Raw genomic sequence first — 15,917 nt, 5'->3', positions numbered from 1 at the left:
TTGTTCCAGACAGAACAGTTACTCACTCCCAGCTGAACATCCATTCGCTCCCAGCAGAAACCCCCACTCAGTCCCAGCACATCTACTGTCTGCAACAGAACTGCTACTCATTCCCAGCAGAAACCCCCCCATGTACCCAACATACTGCATCTGCTACCCCTTCTCAAAAGCCTAACTCCCACCCCCACCCTACAGAAACTCCCCACTCAGTCCCAACACACCTGCTACCCTTTCCCAACAGACCTGCCACCTACTCCCAGCAGAACTCCCATTCACTTCCAGCAGAAACCCTCTAGCCTCAGCATATCTGCCAACTGTTCCCAACAGACCTGCCACCTACTCCCAGCTGAAACCCTCTAGTCTCAGCATATCTGCCAACTGTTCCCAACAGAACTGCAACCCATTCCCACTCACTCCCAGCAGAAACCTCACTCATCCAGGCAGAGCTATTTCCACTACACCGCCACTCCCAGCAGAACTCCCACTCACTCCCAGCAGAAACCTCACTCATCCATCCAGAGCTATTTCCACTACATCAGTACCTACTTTAACCACTCCCAGTAGAACTCCCACTCACTCCCAGCAGGATCCAATTCATCCCCACACACCTCGCATTCTAAATAGGAAGTGTAAATTCTCCGAGAAGGCTAATTGCCTCATCCCGTGCTGCTGACACGTGTTTGGCCGGCTCCAGCTAACAGCGCTCACAGACACACACACGCGCGTACAGTCCGTCTCTGACACGGGAGCCTTCTCGGCGTTGTCTAAAGCCGGCCTCCGTGTGTGTGACAGGACAGGATGTGCACTCCCGCGGAGCAAACAGCCACCCAGAAAGCGCAGGAGGCCGACAAGCTGATCGAGAAAAGCCACGAGGCCAAGGCCTGTTCTTACTCTCCGTATAGCGGGTTCCCGGTGGGCGCCGCTCTCCTGACCGAGGATGGGAAGATCTTCACAGGTGAGGCGGCTGGCCGCGCACCGCTAACCCACGCCAGGCGGCTGGGCTGAGGGAGGTGAATGTAACGCAGGTAACTTCCGTGAGGACGGAGGAGCAGGTGGTCTGTATTCAGTGCGGTTCTGTTAGACTTCTGTGGAAGACACGGAGGCGCAGCCGGGGACCCCGGGTTCGATCCCGACCTCCGGCGTTGTTAGTCATTTGCGCGTTCTCGCGGTTCCTCGGGACGCTCCGGCGGTGCCACACGAAGTGCACGGGGGTAAATTAACTGCTCTAAGTTGCCCCGAGTGTGTGGGTGAGAGGTGGAATCTGGAATTGGGGGGGAGGGGGGAATAAAAGGAATTATTGATTGTTTCAGGAACAGTTGCCATACCAATATCGGGCTCCTAAATCGGCGTGGATAATCTCACCCACGGCAACTCCGAACTGATTCTACAACCCTTGACTCTTTCCAACTCACGTTGTCGGTATTTTAATTTTAATTTGCACACTTTGCCGTCTTTTGCACATTGGTTGTCAGTCTTTGCTTTTGTTTTTGTGAAGTCTGTTGTATCTATTTTTCTGTAAATGCCCGGAAGAAGATAAATCTCATGGTGAGATATGGTAACATATACGTGCTTCAGATAATTGTTACTTTTCTTTTTTACTTTTACTTTGAGTGTGAGTGTGTTGTTGATGGTTGACACGGCAGAAGGGCCTTTTCCTGCTTTATTCCTCTCTCTCACTAGTCTTGACTCCTTCCCTACCTGTGCTAGAGGGAGGACAACAGCCGTGAGCCGGGTGGGGCCTGAGTCTTAGGGCAAGGTGTGTCCATTAGGAGTCTGGCATGTGGAAGAAAATTTTGTTGCAGAGAATAAACTTTCTCAGGGCACACAGACTGTCGCCTGGCCTATCCAGAGCCAGGAGTCAGTCGCAGGATAAGGATCTAGGATAGGATCGAGATGACGAGGAAAGCTTCTCCTTTGAAACCCTCCTCCCCAGAGGACTCTGGGCGCCCAGTCATTGGACTTATTCCAGGGGGAGATTAGTAGAGCTTTGTCCACGGAGGGGCTGGGAAATGTAGTTCTGAAGATCAGCTCTAATCTTGTATTGAATAGTTTCTTCCCCCCAGCCATCAGACTCCTCGATACTCAAGAGTCTAGACTAGTCTACATCATTTATTATTACATTGTAATTTGTCCTCTACTGTGCCTATTGTCTTGTTTATTAATTATTGTATTGCCCTGCACTCTTTTGTGCACTTTATGTAGTCCTGTGTAGGTCTGTAGTCTAGTGTAGCTTTTGTGTTTGTTTTACGTAATCTAGTGTAGCCTTGTGCTGTCTGACATAGTCTAGTGTAGTTTTGTGTTGTTTCATGTAGCAGCAGGGTCCTGGAGGAACGTTGTTTCGTTTTCACTGTGTACTGTACCAGCAGCTTACGGTCGAAATGACAATAAACTTGACTTGACTTGACTTGAATTGTGGAACAGATCGGGTGAGCTGTCAATTCTACACCCATTTCCTCATCGCTGAATTTTAACCATGGCATTCCTGTACCTCTTACCCCAAAACATTCTCCCTTCCCTCTCTAGACCTGCTCCCTAGCAGCCTCCTCTGTTTAGCAAGCTCTCTTTTGGATGTGGCCCAAAAGAGAAATCCATTACCTGCTCCGGCCTCTACTGACCAAGAGTGACCACAGATGAGTCGGGATTTGGTCTTTGCTGACCCACGGGCACCCAGTCTGACCAATCTGCTGGATAACAGGGCCCCGCACACCCCGACACCAGCTGGCCTGCTGGGGGGGGGGGTTGATTCCTCAGGAGGGAGTGGTCTCTGTGGGTGAGGGAGGCGGGAGAATCTAAGGTCAATCGCCGTGGGTGAAGGAGGAGGAAGACTCCTGGGACACGGGGGGGGTTAAATCCAAGATCAGCCCCTGTGGGTGGGGAGAGTGGAGATATCTGGGACAACGTCCCTGTGGGTGGGGTGAGTGGAGATTCCTGTAGGTAAGGGAGGGGTGAACCTGAGGGGAAGGGGGGGTCCTAAATCAAAGAGATGGCGCAGAGTGCGGCCACTGACCCATTCTCCTCGTTCCCCAGGCTGTAACATCGAAAACGCAAGCTTAACGGTGGGCATCTGTGCCGAGAGAGTTGCCATTCACAAGGCCGTGTCGGAAGGCTGCACCAAGTTCAAGTCCATCGCCATCGCCAGGTACCCGCGGCATCTGGAAGCGTGACCCCCCTCGAGGCATTCGCACTTTCTCCACCGGCCCCCAGTATGACGTGCTGCAGATGCTCTGGAATCAGGAGGGTTGGGCTGAACGAGGTCAGAATGACCCCGGGGAGAGGCGTCAGAGTGGACAGACCCCACCCCCGTCTCACACAGAGGCTTCAGAGGGGCTGCTTTCATCCTGGGAACAGAAGAAATAGACCATGAGTAGGCTACTTGGCCCCTCTAGCCTGACCCCCTTTCTATAAAATCTTGGCTGATCTACCTCAGACCTCATCTCCTCCCTTGTTCCAGTTCCCTACAGCCCATGGTTCTCCAGTCACTCAAAAATATAAATCCCTTATCTTAAGGACGGCATAGCTCTCGTGACCAGAGAAGGCTCGCTCCCCCCCCCCAAGAAAAATAATGTCTATATGTCTTCTTTAAATGAGCTATCTTTATCTTGTAAATATATCCCCTTGTTAGAGATATTCTGACTACTGGAGACATCTCAAGATCTACCCTGTCCTTGTATATCGCATGTGGATCTAAACCATCCAACCTTTCTTGGAGGACAACCGTATCATCTCAGAAGTAGTTTGGGGAACCTCCTTTTGTACTTTGAGCCAACCCCCCCCCCCCCCCCCACTACTTAAGGAAAGATGTGCTGTCTCCAGACGAGGCTTGTAATCTCAGGCTTGCTACCAGTGCCACGTGCAGGCAGGTTTAGAAATAGTAAGATAGCGCAGATCAACACGTGGCTGAAGACATGGTGCAGGAGGGAGGGCTTCAGATTTATAGATAATTGGGCAGTTTTCCAGGGAAAGTGGGACCTGTTCTGGCAGGGCGGTTTACATCTGAACTGGCGGGGGGGAAAATATTCTTGCAGGTAGGTTTGCTAGAGAGGCTGCAGTGGATTTAAACTAGATACAAGGGGGGAGGGGAACCAGAGTTTAGGAACAGATGTAGGGGAGAAGGAAGAAAAAGGAGATTGTAAAGTTGTTCGCACCATTAGTGATAAACAGAGCAAGAAGTGGAAAATTTCTTAAATGCACTTATTTTAATGCTAGGAGCATTATAAGAGAGGTGGGTGAGCTTAGAGCATGGATTGATACCTGGAAGTATGATGTTGTAGCTATTAGTGAAACATGGTTGCAGGAGGGGTGTGATTGGCAACTAAATATTCCTGGATTTCATTGCTTCTGGTGTGATAGAATCGGAGGGACAAGAGAGGTAGGTGTTGCATTGCTTGTCAGAGAAAATATTACAGCGGTGCCCTGGCAGGATAGATTAGAGGGCTCGTCTAAGGAGGCTATTTGGGTGGAATTGAGGAATGGGAAAAGTGTAGTAACACTTGTGGGGGTGTATTATAGACCACCAAATGGGGAGCAAGAATTAGAGGAGCAAATTTGTAAGGAGATAGCAGATATTTGTAGTAAGCACAAGGTTGTGATTGTGGGAGATTTTAATTTTCCACACATAGACTGGGAAGCCCATACTGTAAAAGGGCTGGATGGTTTGGAGTTTGTAAAATGTGTGCAGGATAGTTTTTTGCAGCAATATATAGAGGTACCAACTAGAGAAGGGGCAGTGTTGGATCTCCTGTTAGGGAATGAGATAGGTCAGGTGACGGAGGTTTGTGTTGGGGAGCACTTCGGGTCCAGTGATCACAATGCCATTAGTTTCAATATAATTATGGAGAAGGATAGGTCTGGACCCAGGGTTGAGATTTTTGATTGGAGAAAGGCTAACTTTAAGGAGATGCAAAAGGATTTAGAAGGAGTGGATTGGGACAACTTGTTTTAAAGGAAGGATGTAACAGAGAAATGGAGGTCATTTAAAGGTGAAATTTTGAGGGTACAGAATCTTTATGTTCCTGTTAGGTTGAAAGGAAAGGTTAAAAATTTGAGAGAGCCATGGTTTTCAAGGGATATTGGAAACTTGGTTCGGAAAAAGAGAGATATCTACAATAAATATAGGCAGCATGGAGTAAATGAGGTGCTCGAGGAATATAAAGAATGTAAAAAGAATCTTTAGAAAGAAAGAAATTAGAAAAGCTAAAAGAAGATACAAGGTTGCTTTGGCAAGTAAGGTGGAAATAAATCCAAAGGGTTTCTACGGTTATATTAATAGCAAAAGGATAGTGAGGGATAAAATTGGTCCCTTAGAGAATCAGAGTGGACAGCTATGTGTGGAGCCAAAAGAGATGGGGGAGATTTTGAACAATTTCTTTTCTTCGGTATTCACTAAGGAGAAGGATATTGAATTGTGTAAGGTAAGGGAAACAGGTAGGGAAGTTATAGAAACTATGATGATTAAAGAAGAGGAAGTACTGGCGCTTTTAAGGAATATAAAAGTGGATAAGTCTCCGGGTTCTGACAGAATATTCCCTAGGACCTTGAGGGAAGTTAGTGTGGAAATAGCAGGGGCTCTGACAGAAATATTTCAAATGTCATTAGAAACAGGGATGGTGCCGGAGGATTGGCGTATTGCTCATGTTGTTCCATTGTTTAAAAAGGGTTCTAAACCTGTGTGGGCACGTGGCCAAGTAGTTAAGGCATTGGACTAGCTACCTGAAGGTCGTGAGTTCGAGCCCCAGCCGAGGGAACGTGTTGTGTCCTTGAGCAAGGCACTTAATCACATATTGCTCTGTGACGACACTGGTGCCAAGCTGTATGTGAGTTTGACGTCAGTGGTGGGTAAATTGATGGAAAGTATTCTTAGAGATGGTGTATATAATTATCTGGATAGACAGGGTCTGATTAGGAACAGTCAACATGGATTTGTATGTGGAAAGTCATGTTTGACAAATCTTATTGAATTTTTTGAAGAGGTTACTAGGACAATTGACGAGGGTAAAGCGGTGGATATTGTCTATATGGACTTCAGTAAGGCCTTTGACAAGGTTTCACACAGAAGGTTAGTTAGGAAGTTTCAATCATTAGGTATTAATATTGAAGTAGTAAAATGGATTCAGCAGTGGCTGGATGGGAGACGCCAGAGTGTAGTGGTGGATAACTGTGTGTCAGATTGGAGGCCGGTGACTAGTGGTGTGCCTCAGAGATCTGTACCGTGTCCAATGTTGTTTGTAATATACATTAATGATCTGGATGATGGGGTGGTAAATTGAATGAGTGAGTATGCAGATGATACTAAAATAGGTGGCGTTGTGGATAATGAAGTAGGTTTTCAAAGCTTGCAGAGAGATTTAGGCCAGTTAGAAGAGTGGGCTGAAAAATGGTAGATGGGGTTTAATGCTGATAAATATGAGGTGCTACATTTTGGTAGGACTAATCAAAATAGGACATACATGGTAAATGGTAGGGCATTGAAGAATGCAGTAGAACAGAGGGATCTAGGAATAATGGTGCATAGTTCCCTGAAGGTGGAATCTCATGTGGATAGGGTGGTGAAGATAGCTTTTGGTATGCTGGCCTTTATAAATCAGAGCATTGAGTATAGGAGTTGGGATGTAATGTTGAAATTGTACAAGGCATTGGTGAGGCCAAATTTGGAGTATTGTGTACAGTTTTGGTCACCGAATTATAGGAAAGATGTCAACAAAATTGAGAGAGTACAGAGAAAATTTACTAGAATGTTACCTGGGTTTCATCACCTAAGTTACAGAGAAAGGTTGAACAAGTCGGGTCTTTATTCTTTGGAGCGTAGAAGGTTGAGGGGGAACTTGATAGAGGTATTTAAAATTTTGAGGGGATAGATAGAGTTGATATGGATAGGCTTTTTCCATTGAGAGTAGGGGAGATTCAAACAAGAGGACATCAGTTGAGAGTTAAAGGGCAAAAGCTTAGGGGTAACATGAGGGGTAACATGAGGTAACATGAGGGGGAACTTCTTTACTCAGAGACTGGTAGCTGTGTGGAACGAGCTTCCAGCAGAAGTGGTTGAGGCAGGTTCGATGTTGTCGTTTAAAGTTAAATTGGACAGCTATGGACAGGAAAGGAATGGAGGGTTATGGGCTGAGTGCAGGTCGGTGGGACTAGGTGAGAGTAAGCGTTCGGCACAGATTAGTAGGGCCGAGATGACCTGTTTCTGTGCTATAATTGTTATATGGTTATAATCACAGGAATGAATGTTAATTTAAGAGGAGCGTTCACTGTCTCTGGACCATTACTCAATGGAGTTCCGAAGAATACTGAAAGAGCTGGATAGAGTGGATGCAGAAAGGGTGTTTCCGTCAGTAGACCTGAGGGTACTGCCTCAGAATGAAGGGAAGTCCCTTTCGAACTGAGATGAGGAGGAGTTTCTGAATATGGGGTGGCCATTCTGTGGAATTCACTGCCACTGAGGATAGTGGAGACCAAGTCAGTGAGGCAGAGGTGGACAGAGTCTTGCTTGGTGGAGGGGTTAAGGTGGGAGAATGGAGTTGAAAATGAAATCAGTCGACTAAATGGCCAGTTTGATGGGCCAGTCGGCCTAAATCCGCTCCTGGCTCACTGTCTGATGGAATCCGTCCTGTGCTGTGATATCCTTTCTGAGTTAAGGGGCTAGAACTGTACCTGGTGCTCTAGATGTGATCTCACCAACACCACACAATTGTAGCAAGGCTTCATTTCCTTTACCTCCACCTTCCCCCACCTCTACGTGGACTCTACCTTGCAGAGGCCAGATGGCAACTCTTGGACACTGCCTCTTACTTACCACTTAACCAAAACCCTACTGAGAAGCATCAGGCCACTGTCTCCCACCCCATCATCGACCTCATCACCTCTGGAGATCTCTCTGCAGCCTCCAACCTAATTGTTCCTCAGCCCTGCACTGCCTGTACTACCTCCTTCTCAAGATCCACAAACAAAATTGCCCCAGTAGGCCCATTGCTTCTACCTGCTGCTGCCCTAATCAAACTTGTGTCCTTGTATCTCCACTCCATCTTGTGCCCTTGGTTCAACCCCTTTCCACCTATATCCATGACACCTTCACCACTTCAACAACCTTCAGTTCCATTCCCGTGACCACCTCACTTTTACCATGGACGTCCAGTCTCTGTACACTTCTGTCCCCTTCCCCCCCCGTCAGGAAGTTTGAAGGGCTCTGTTCTTTCTTGAAGACAAGCCCAACCAGTTTCCTCCACGAACACCCTCCTCTATCCAGCAACTTGCAGCTCATCCTGCTTTCTTCAGACCCAAAGTGTGGCCATGGACACGTACATGGGACCATTTATGCCTGGCTTTTCCTTGGCTGTGTGGCACAGTCCATGTTCCAAACCTACATGAGGAATGCTTCCCAACTGTTGTCTGCTACATTGACGACTGCATTGGTGCTAATTTCTGCAGCCATGCTGAGCTCGTCAATTTCAGCAATCTCACTCGCAACTTCCTCCTACTTCACTCCGTCCACCTCCGACATCTCTGTCCCTTTTCTTGATCTCTGTCTTCATCTTGGGAGACAAGTTATCTACTGACAAGCCCACTGACACCCACAGTTACCTCGACTACACACCTTCCTACCTTGTTGCTTGCAAAGATGCACTTCCCTCTTCTCAGTTCCTCACCCGCATGATGAAACTTCGTACTCCAGGACATGCGAGATGTCCTCCTTAACCAGAAAACAAGGGCACCACCCCCCTTTCCCACTGTTATTGATGCAGTCCTCATCTGTATCCCTTATGCATCCAACGTACAATTCTCCGCAACTTCTCCAATGGGATCAGAGCACCAATCTTCACCTCCCTTCCACCCTCTGCTTTCCGCAGGGATCACTCTCTCTGCAATTTGTTCGTGCCTCCCCACCGATTCTCTCTCCAGGAACTTATCCCTGGAACCGTGCTCAGTATTACATCTGCCCCTACCCCTCTGCCCTCACCACCATTCAGGACCCGGAACAGATGAGACACTTGAATCCTTTGGTGTTATTTACTCATATCCCTTTTGCCGATCAACTGTAAAGCTCTTGGCTCCACCCCTCCCCCTCCTGTCTTCTCCTATCATTTCAGGTCTCCCCCCCTCCCCCTCCCACTTTCAAATCTCTTACTATCTCTTCTTTCAGTTAGTCCTGGCGAAGGGTCTTGGCCCGAAACGTCGACTGTACCTCTTCCTAGAGTTGCTGCCTGGCCTGCTGCGTTCACCAGCAACTTTTATGTGTGTTGCGTGTAATTTACTGTGTCAGGTTCTCCAAATGTGGCCTGCTCTACATCGATGAGACCAGATTCTGATTGGTGGGGGGGCGTTGGAAATTGGTTCATCGACCACTGAGACCTCCTGGTGACCAACCATTTTAATTGCACTTCCCATTCCCAGACTGACAGGCGTTTCTATGGCCTCCTCTGCTGCCACGTTGAGGCTAGACACAAATTAGAGGAATGATGCACACTCATATTTTGTTTACATACATCGCTCTGGCTGACGCCAATGAGGTTTTAAAGCTGTTCCGTTTTCTTTCAGCAGCAGGGCCGATGACTTCATCACTCCCTGTGGAGCATGCAGGCAGGTCATGAGAGAGGTGAGATCTTGTGTCCAGTGTTTCCCAGTGGCCTGTGAGGCAGGCAGTGAGCATGGGGCTCAGGCTGGGTTCTATTGGACATTCTGTGGGGTGGGGTCTGTAGTCTGTCCGGGATCTGGGGTCGTCATTATTTAAAAGGTTTGGGAAGAAAAATCTGCCGGTTGTGAAGAATTACCAACCTGTATTTCACTTGCTCCCCCTCACCTCCCTTCCCCCAACTCTCGCCTCCCCCCACCCCCCATCCCATCGCAGTTCGGAATGAAGTGGGAGGTCCACATGACGAAGCCCGATATGACCCGCAAGACGATGACTGTAGAAGAACTCCTGCCCATGTCCTTTGGACCCGAGGACCTACAGACCAAGTGAACCTGAGCAGACCTGGTGCGCAGGGAGTTCAGAGCAGAAAATACAGTCTGGACACACGCTTTGTATAATTTTAAATTATATTTAATTCTCTTTGAAATGGTGATGTATTTGTGATGTTATGGTTTTGAATATTTGAAAAGTTCTAGACACAAATGATGTTGAATTAGTTTTATTTCATTTAATATCAGGAAGAAAATTTCACCAATCACTCCGGCGATTTAGACTACGTCACGCCAGCAGCTGGAATGAAGTTGTTGTACCACTTGGGTGATTTTAGGACATAGACCAGTATAGCACAGGGACAGGCCATTCCACCTGCAATGTTGTGCTGAACCAGCTGAAAAGTAAATCAAAACCACTCAAACACTAATCCCTCTACCTACACAATGCCCAAGTCCCTCCATCTTCCTCACATCCAAACGTCTCTTAAAAGCCTCTAATGTACTTGCCTCTGCCACCATAGCAGGCAGCCACCACTCCCTGGGTAAAAACTTACCCCTTAATCCCCCCTGAACCTGTCCCCTCTCACCCTCTTGGTATTAGATGTTTCTACCCTGGGAAACAGATACTCTCTGCCCACTCTATCGATGCCTCTCATAATCTTATAAACTTCTATCAGATCTCCCCTCAGCCTCCAGTGCTCCATTGAAACAATCTAAGTTTATCCAGCTTCTCGTGATAGCACACGTCCTCTAAACCAGGCTGCATCCTGGTAAACCTCTTCTGCACCCTCTCCAAAGCCTCCACATCCTTCCTATGGTAGGGTGACCAGAACTGTCTGCAATACTCAGTTTTTGTGCATCTAACCTAGGACGGGGTGGCGGGGGTCTGAAAGTCAAAATGCAGAGGGAGCTTTACTCTGTGTTTAGCCTGTGCGGTACCTACTCCAGAAGTGACATAGGCAGAGCTTTGGACTGTGTCTAATACATGGCGTACCCTCCATGGAGCTTAATGACAGTGTAGAGTTCTGGTCCATGGTGTATCTGAACCGGGAGTATCTGAGGAACACTTAATGTTCTGTATCTGACCGGGGCTGTACCCCCCACTGGGAATATCTTATGGGTGATGTCTCTGTGCCCGCATTACTTTTGTCCACTCAACTCTGGACCTCAGGACCCTTGGGAATGCTTAGTGGAAAAGAGTAGAAGGAGCTTTCTAACCTGTCTTGTTTTCAAAGGGTGGGGAAGAGCGTAGAGCAGGAGTTCCCAACCTTTTCTTTTAAACAAAACTACAAAAGTTTATTTACACCCAAGTGCACAAAATACAAACATGAGGAATTTTTAAAAATTCATTTACGGGATGTGGGCATTGCTGGCATTTACTGCCCATCCCTGTTTTACAGGACAATGAACCCATTCAAATTAAAATATGACTATTACTGTCTATAAAACAGTTTCCGGAAATTCCCCACTGCTCCTTCTCCAAGGACACTAGGGCATGAAGTTTACCCTGGAAGAGGGGCAGGCGGGTGGCCCTGGCAGAGTTCTCAACTGTCCACCGCCCGGACCTGTGAATGGCCCCCCCCCCCGCCGTCCTGGGTGCCCATGTATCAGGAGCGCGGGGCTGAAGTGTGACCAAGTCTTGAGGAGCAGCCCCTTCAGATATTGGTTACCAACTTTTTTTTATGCCGTGGGCCAATACCATCCAGCAAGGGCCCTGTGGACCCCAAGTTGGGAAGTCCTGATGTAGAGGGAGCATTGCTCTGTAGATATCTGTACACACTGGTTTGCAGGGGGAGATGTCCAATAGAGGGAGGTGTAAAGGGAGCCTTGCTCTCTCTGTACCCACACTTTCCACCCTGAGAACATTGGGTCAGTGTGGTGGGAGATTTCCTCTTTATCAAAGCTGTGCCGTGTCCGCCCTGGACGTCTCTAATAGGGTCAGTGTAGAGAAAGCTTCACTCTGTGCCTGGTCTTCCTGCCTATTCCCATCCATTCATCTCTGGAGCTCCAGGCTTTGGTCCAAAGCAGCATAAAGAGAGCTGAAATCCAGAGTGAGCCGACAGCGTTTGACAGAGTACAGCGTCAAGGTGTCCGGGGAACGGAACAGAATGAGATTTGGGGGAAAGTGTCCGTGGACCGGATCACAACCGGCTATGGCGGGATGTGAATTACCTCCAGGATTTTAGTCAACTACACTCGACTCTATCCAGCTGATCCAGCAGCGGCACTCTCTTCAGGGTAAGGAGGTGAATCCCCCTTTGATAACTGCACGCTCTCCCCTTCCACTCACGGCTCCTTGGTGTGTCAGTCTCCAGGTCGGAAACTTAACAGGAGCCACCACATCAGAGTGTGGAAACAGGCACTTCGACCCAGCTCATCCAGGCCATCGAGTTACCCACCTCAGCTGCTCCCGTTTGGCCTATATCCTTCTCAACATTTCCTATCCGTGTCCCCTTCTAAATGTGCAGTAAAGATCACCCCCCCTTCCCTTCCCCTCCCCTCCACAGCCTCCTCTGGCAGCTTGTTCCACATACACACCTCCCGCTGTGTGAGAGAATTCTACTCCACACACACAAAGTTGCTGGTGAACGCAGCAGGCCAGGCAGCATCTCTAGGAAGAGGTACAGTCGACATTTCGGGCCGAGACCCTTCGTCAGGACTAACTGAAGGAAGAGTAAGAGATTTGAAAGTCGGAGGGGGAGGGGGAGATCCAGAGTGATAGGAGAAGACAGGAAGGGGAGGGATGGAGCCAAGAGCTGGACAGGTGATTGGCAAAAGGGATATGAGAGGATCATGGGACAGGAGGCCCAGGGAGAAAGAAAGGGGGAGCGGAGCCCAGAGGATGGGCAAGGGGTATAGTGATAGGGACAGAGAGAGAAAAGAGACAGAGAGAGAAAGGGAAAAAAATTTAAAATAATAAATAAATAAATAAGGAGTCGGGTAAGAAGGGGAGGAGGGGCATTAACGGAAGTTAGAGAAGTCAATGTTCATGCCATCAGGTTGGAGGCTACCCAGACGGAATATAAGATGTTGTTCCTCCAACCTGAGTGTGGCACACAAAATGCTGGTGAACGCAGCAGGCCAGGCAGCATCTATGGGACACAGTCCACGGTCTTTTTTTCTGCTACAATGAGGCCACTCTCAGGTTGCAGGAGCGACATCTCATACTCCATCCAGGTATCCTCCAACCTGATGGCATCAGCATTGATTTCTGCAGCCTCTGATAATTCTTTCCCCTCCCCTTCCCTTTTCTTCAATTTCTATTCTCCTCCCCCCTTGTTTTATCTCATCTCCTCATATACTCCTCCCCCGATGTCCCCCCTCCTTCTGTTTCTCTAATGGTCCACTCTCCTTTCCTATCAGATTCCTTCTTCAACAGCCCTCTACCTTTTCCACCTTTCACTTCCCTGCGTCTTACTTCATTCCCCCCCCCTTCCCTCCCACTTGGCTTCACCTTTCACCTCCATTCCCCCCCCCCACCTCCTTATTCTAACATCTTCCCCCTTCCTTTCTCCTGATGAAGCATTTCGGATGAGTTTGTTGATTCTGTTGGTGTCTGCCACCCTCAGCCTGCTGCCCCAGCACACAACAGTAAACATGATCCCACTGGCCACCACAGACTCGTAGAACATCCTCAGCATCGTCCGACAGATGTTAAAGGACTTCAGTCTCCTCAAGAAATAGAGACAGCTCTGACCGTTCTTGTAGTCTTCTTTGAGCAGTCCAGTGTTCTTGACCAATCCAGTTTATTGTCAATTTGTATCCCCAGGTATTTGTAATCCTCCACCATGTCCACACTGACCCCCTGGATGGGAACAGGGGTCACCGGTGCCTTAGCTCTCCTCAGATCTACCACCAGCTCCTTAGTCTTTTTCACATTAAGCTGCAGATAATTCTGCTCACACCATGTGACAAAGTTTCCTACCGTAGCCCTGTACTCAGCCTCATCTCCCTTGCTGATACATCCAACTATGGCAGAGTCATCAGAAAACTTCTGAAGATGACAAGACTCTGTGCAGTAGTTGAAGTCCGAGGTGTAAATGGTGAAGAGAAATGGTGAAGAGACTATTCCTATATTACTAATGCCCGATTTATGGACACCCCTACATACAAGTGAGCTCCCATATTATTAAATTCAAAAATCCAACATATGTACAAATATACGTTTCTAGAAAGAGCAGAGTTAGTTTCCTCTCTTAGTTGTAGTAAAATCCTTTATTATTAGTGTTTTGTAGTTTTTCAGTATTCTAGAGGTATGGTATACAACATTAGCTTGGTAGCCTGGAATTAGCACAACAGTTTATAGTGCAGGTGGTGTGGGTTCAATTCCTACTGAGGCCTGTAAGGAGTTTGTACATTCTCCCCGTAACCGCTTTGGTTTCCTCCCAAAGACCCGCTGCTGGTAAGGTTAGTTGTCCAAGGATTAATTTGGGAATTGTTTTTTTTATTTGAGTTGGCAGATCGATGTTTTTTTTTAATGGGAGCTTGTATGGCGTATAGCTCCGGGGTTGTGCTCCCGATGTCTTTTTTTAAATTTTTTTTTTGTTAGCAGGGTTTTTTTGTTTTAGTTAGTAGGGGTTCTTTTTTTTCCTTTTTTTTTTCCTTAAAAAAATATTCTTAACACTTTATTTTTCCTTCTTATTATTGATATATTGTCTTGCTTTGTTAATCAGTTATTTGGTAATTTAATTCCTCATTGTACATATTGACATGTTGACTTGATTACCGTCAAGTATTTTTTTTGTTCAATAATAATTAATCAAAAAGATTTTAAAAATGAAATTTGGGTATTGCTGGGCGGTGTGGCGCAAGGGGCCAGAAGAGTCGTATCTGAACACATAAATAAATATCAAGGGAATTTTGTGTATTTCATGACAAGGATAAAACTTATGGACCCTGTACGTATGGAACCTGTCTGTTAGTCTGTAACTGAATGGTAAAAAAATATAATATGTTCTATTCCCACTGTGAGATGGAGCAGTGAGATGGGTGCTACACTAAACCCATGCAGGCCCTGCCCTCAAAGTGCCGAATAATTATGTTATAAATAGTATTGTGTTACATATTGATCATATTTCCAAAGGGCAAGGTAGTGTGGGTTTTGGGGCAGGTGTGGCGCAGGAGCTGTTGTTAGCTTGGGTTTTGGACACTGCTCCAATTACCGCCCGTGCCCAGTTCACTGACCTGAGCGTGGGCCATCTGAGCAAACTATCAGGTGGGCAGCTGAGGTATCAGGTGAAGCCTCCCCTGGAGTTATCAGGTGGGCATCGGGTGCATATTGTAGGGATAGAGAAAGTGTAAAAACTGAAACAGGGGCAGGGAGAAAATCTGTGTATCAGAAATCCAAAGTCATTTGTAGATTAGTCCTGCCGAAGGGCTTCGGCCCGAAACGTTTACTGTAATTTTTTTCTATAGATGCTGCTTGGCCTGCTGAGTTCCTCTGGCATTTTGTGTGTGTTGCTCGGATTTCCAGCACCTGCAGATTTTCTGTTGTTTGTTAGTTTAACAATGAGTGGTTTTACAAGGCCTCCAAGAGGCCCACAACCTTATTGTGGTTTGGAGGCTTGTGCGCCTCAGTGACCCAGAGAGCGATGCAGGCTGGAGTCAGGGCTTTGTGTTTTGGCCCTTGGTAGGGTCACCCATGCCAAACAGGTCAAAGGGTAGAGGACAGATTGAGAGTGGCCCACCGGTCCTCCAGGTTCGGGGGTTCAGCTCAGGGCTAACAACTCTGACTGGTGAAACAAAACTTATGGAAACAGCAATGAAGAATCCTCCTACATCAGAGTGTGACAGTATTCCTGAATCTCATAGTCATACTTTATTGATCCCGGGGGAAATTGGTTTTCATTACAGTTGCACCATAAATAATTAAGTAGTAATAAAACCATAAATAATTAAATAGTAATATGTAAATTATGCCAGGAAATAAGTCCAGGACCAGCCTATTGGCTCAGGGTGTCTGACCCTCCAAGGGAGGAGTTGTAAAGTTTGATGGCCACAAGCAGGAATGACTTCCT

The 15,917-nt window shown here is 47.3% G+C and overlaps 1 protein-coding gene across 2 annotated transcripts; it reads left to right on the top strand.

Moving 5' to 3' along the window:
* Positions 1–675: 675 nt before the first annotated feature.
* cdaa (cytidine deaminase a) lies at positions 676–14,887 on the top strand. 2 transcript variants are annotated; one of them, XM_072271667.1, is made up of 4 exons: positions 676–955; positions 3,028–3,139; positions 9,538–9,592; positions 9,845–14,887. In XM_072271667.1, exons 1-4 carry the CDS (start codon positions 799–801, stop codon positions 9,956–9,958), a joined length of 438 nt encoding a protein of 145 aa, XP_072127768.1. In that variant the 5' UTR covers positions 676–798; the 3' UTR covers positions 9,959–14,887. The 2 variants fall into 2 exon arrangements, with proteins under 2 accessions (XP_072127768.1, XP_072127767.1); XM_072271666.1 differs by having other exon boundaries at positions 9,535–9,592.
* The last annotated feature ends 1,030 nt before the right edge of the window (positions 14,888–15,917 follow it).

This window comes from Mobula birostris, chromosome 11, assembly GCF_030028105.1.
Source record: "Mobula birostris isolate sMobBir1 chromosome 11, sMobBir1.hap1, whole genome shotgun sequence".
NCBI classification, from domain to species: domain Eukaryota; kingdom Metazoa; phylum Chordata; class Chondrichthyes; order Myliobatiformes; family Myliobatidae; genus Mobula; species Mobula birostris.
Note: the sequence above shows the minus strand (reverse complement) of the source record. Positions and strands in the feature narration are given on the sequence as shown.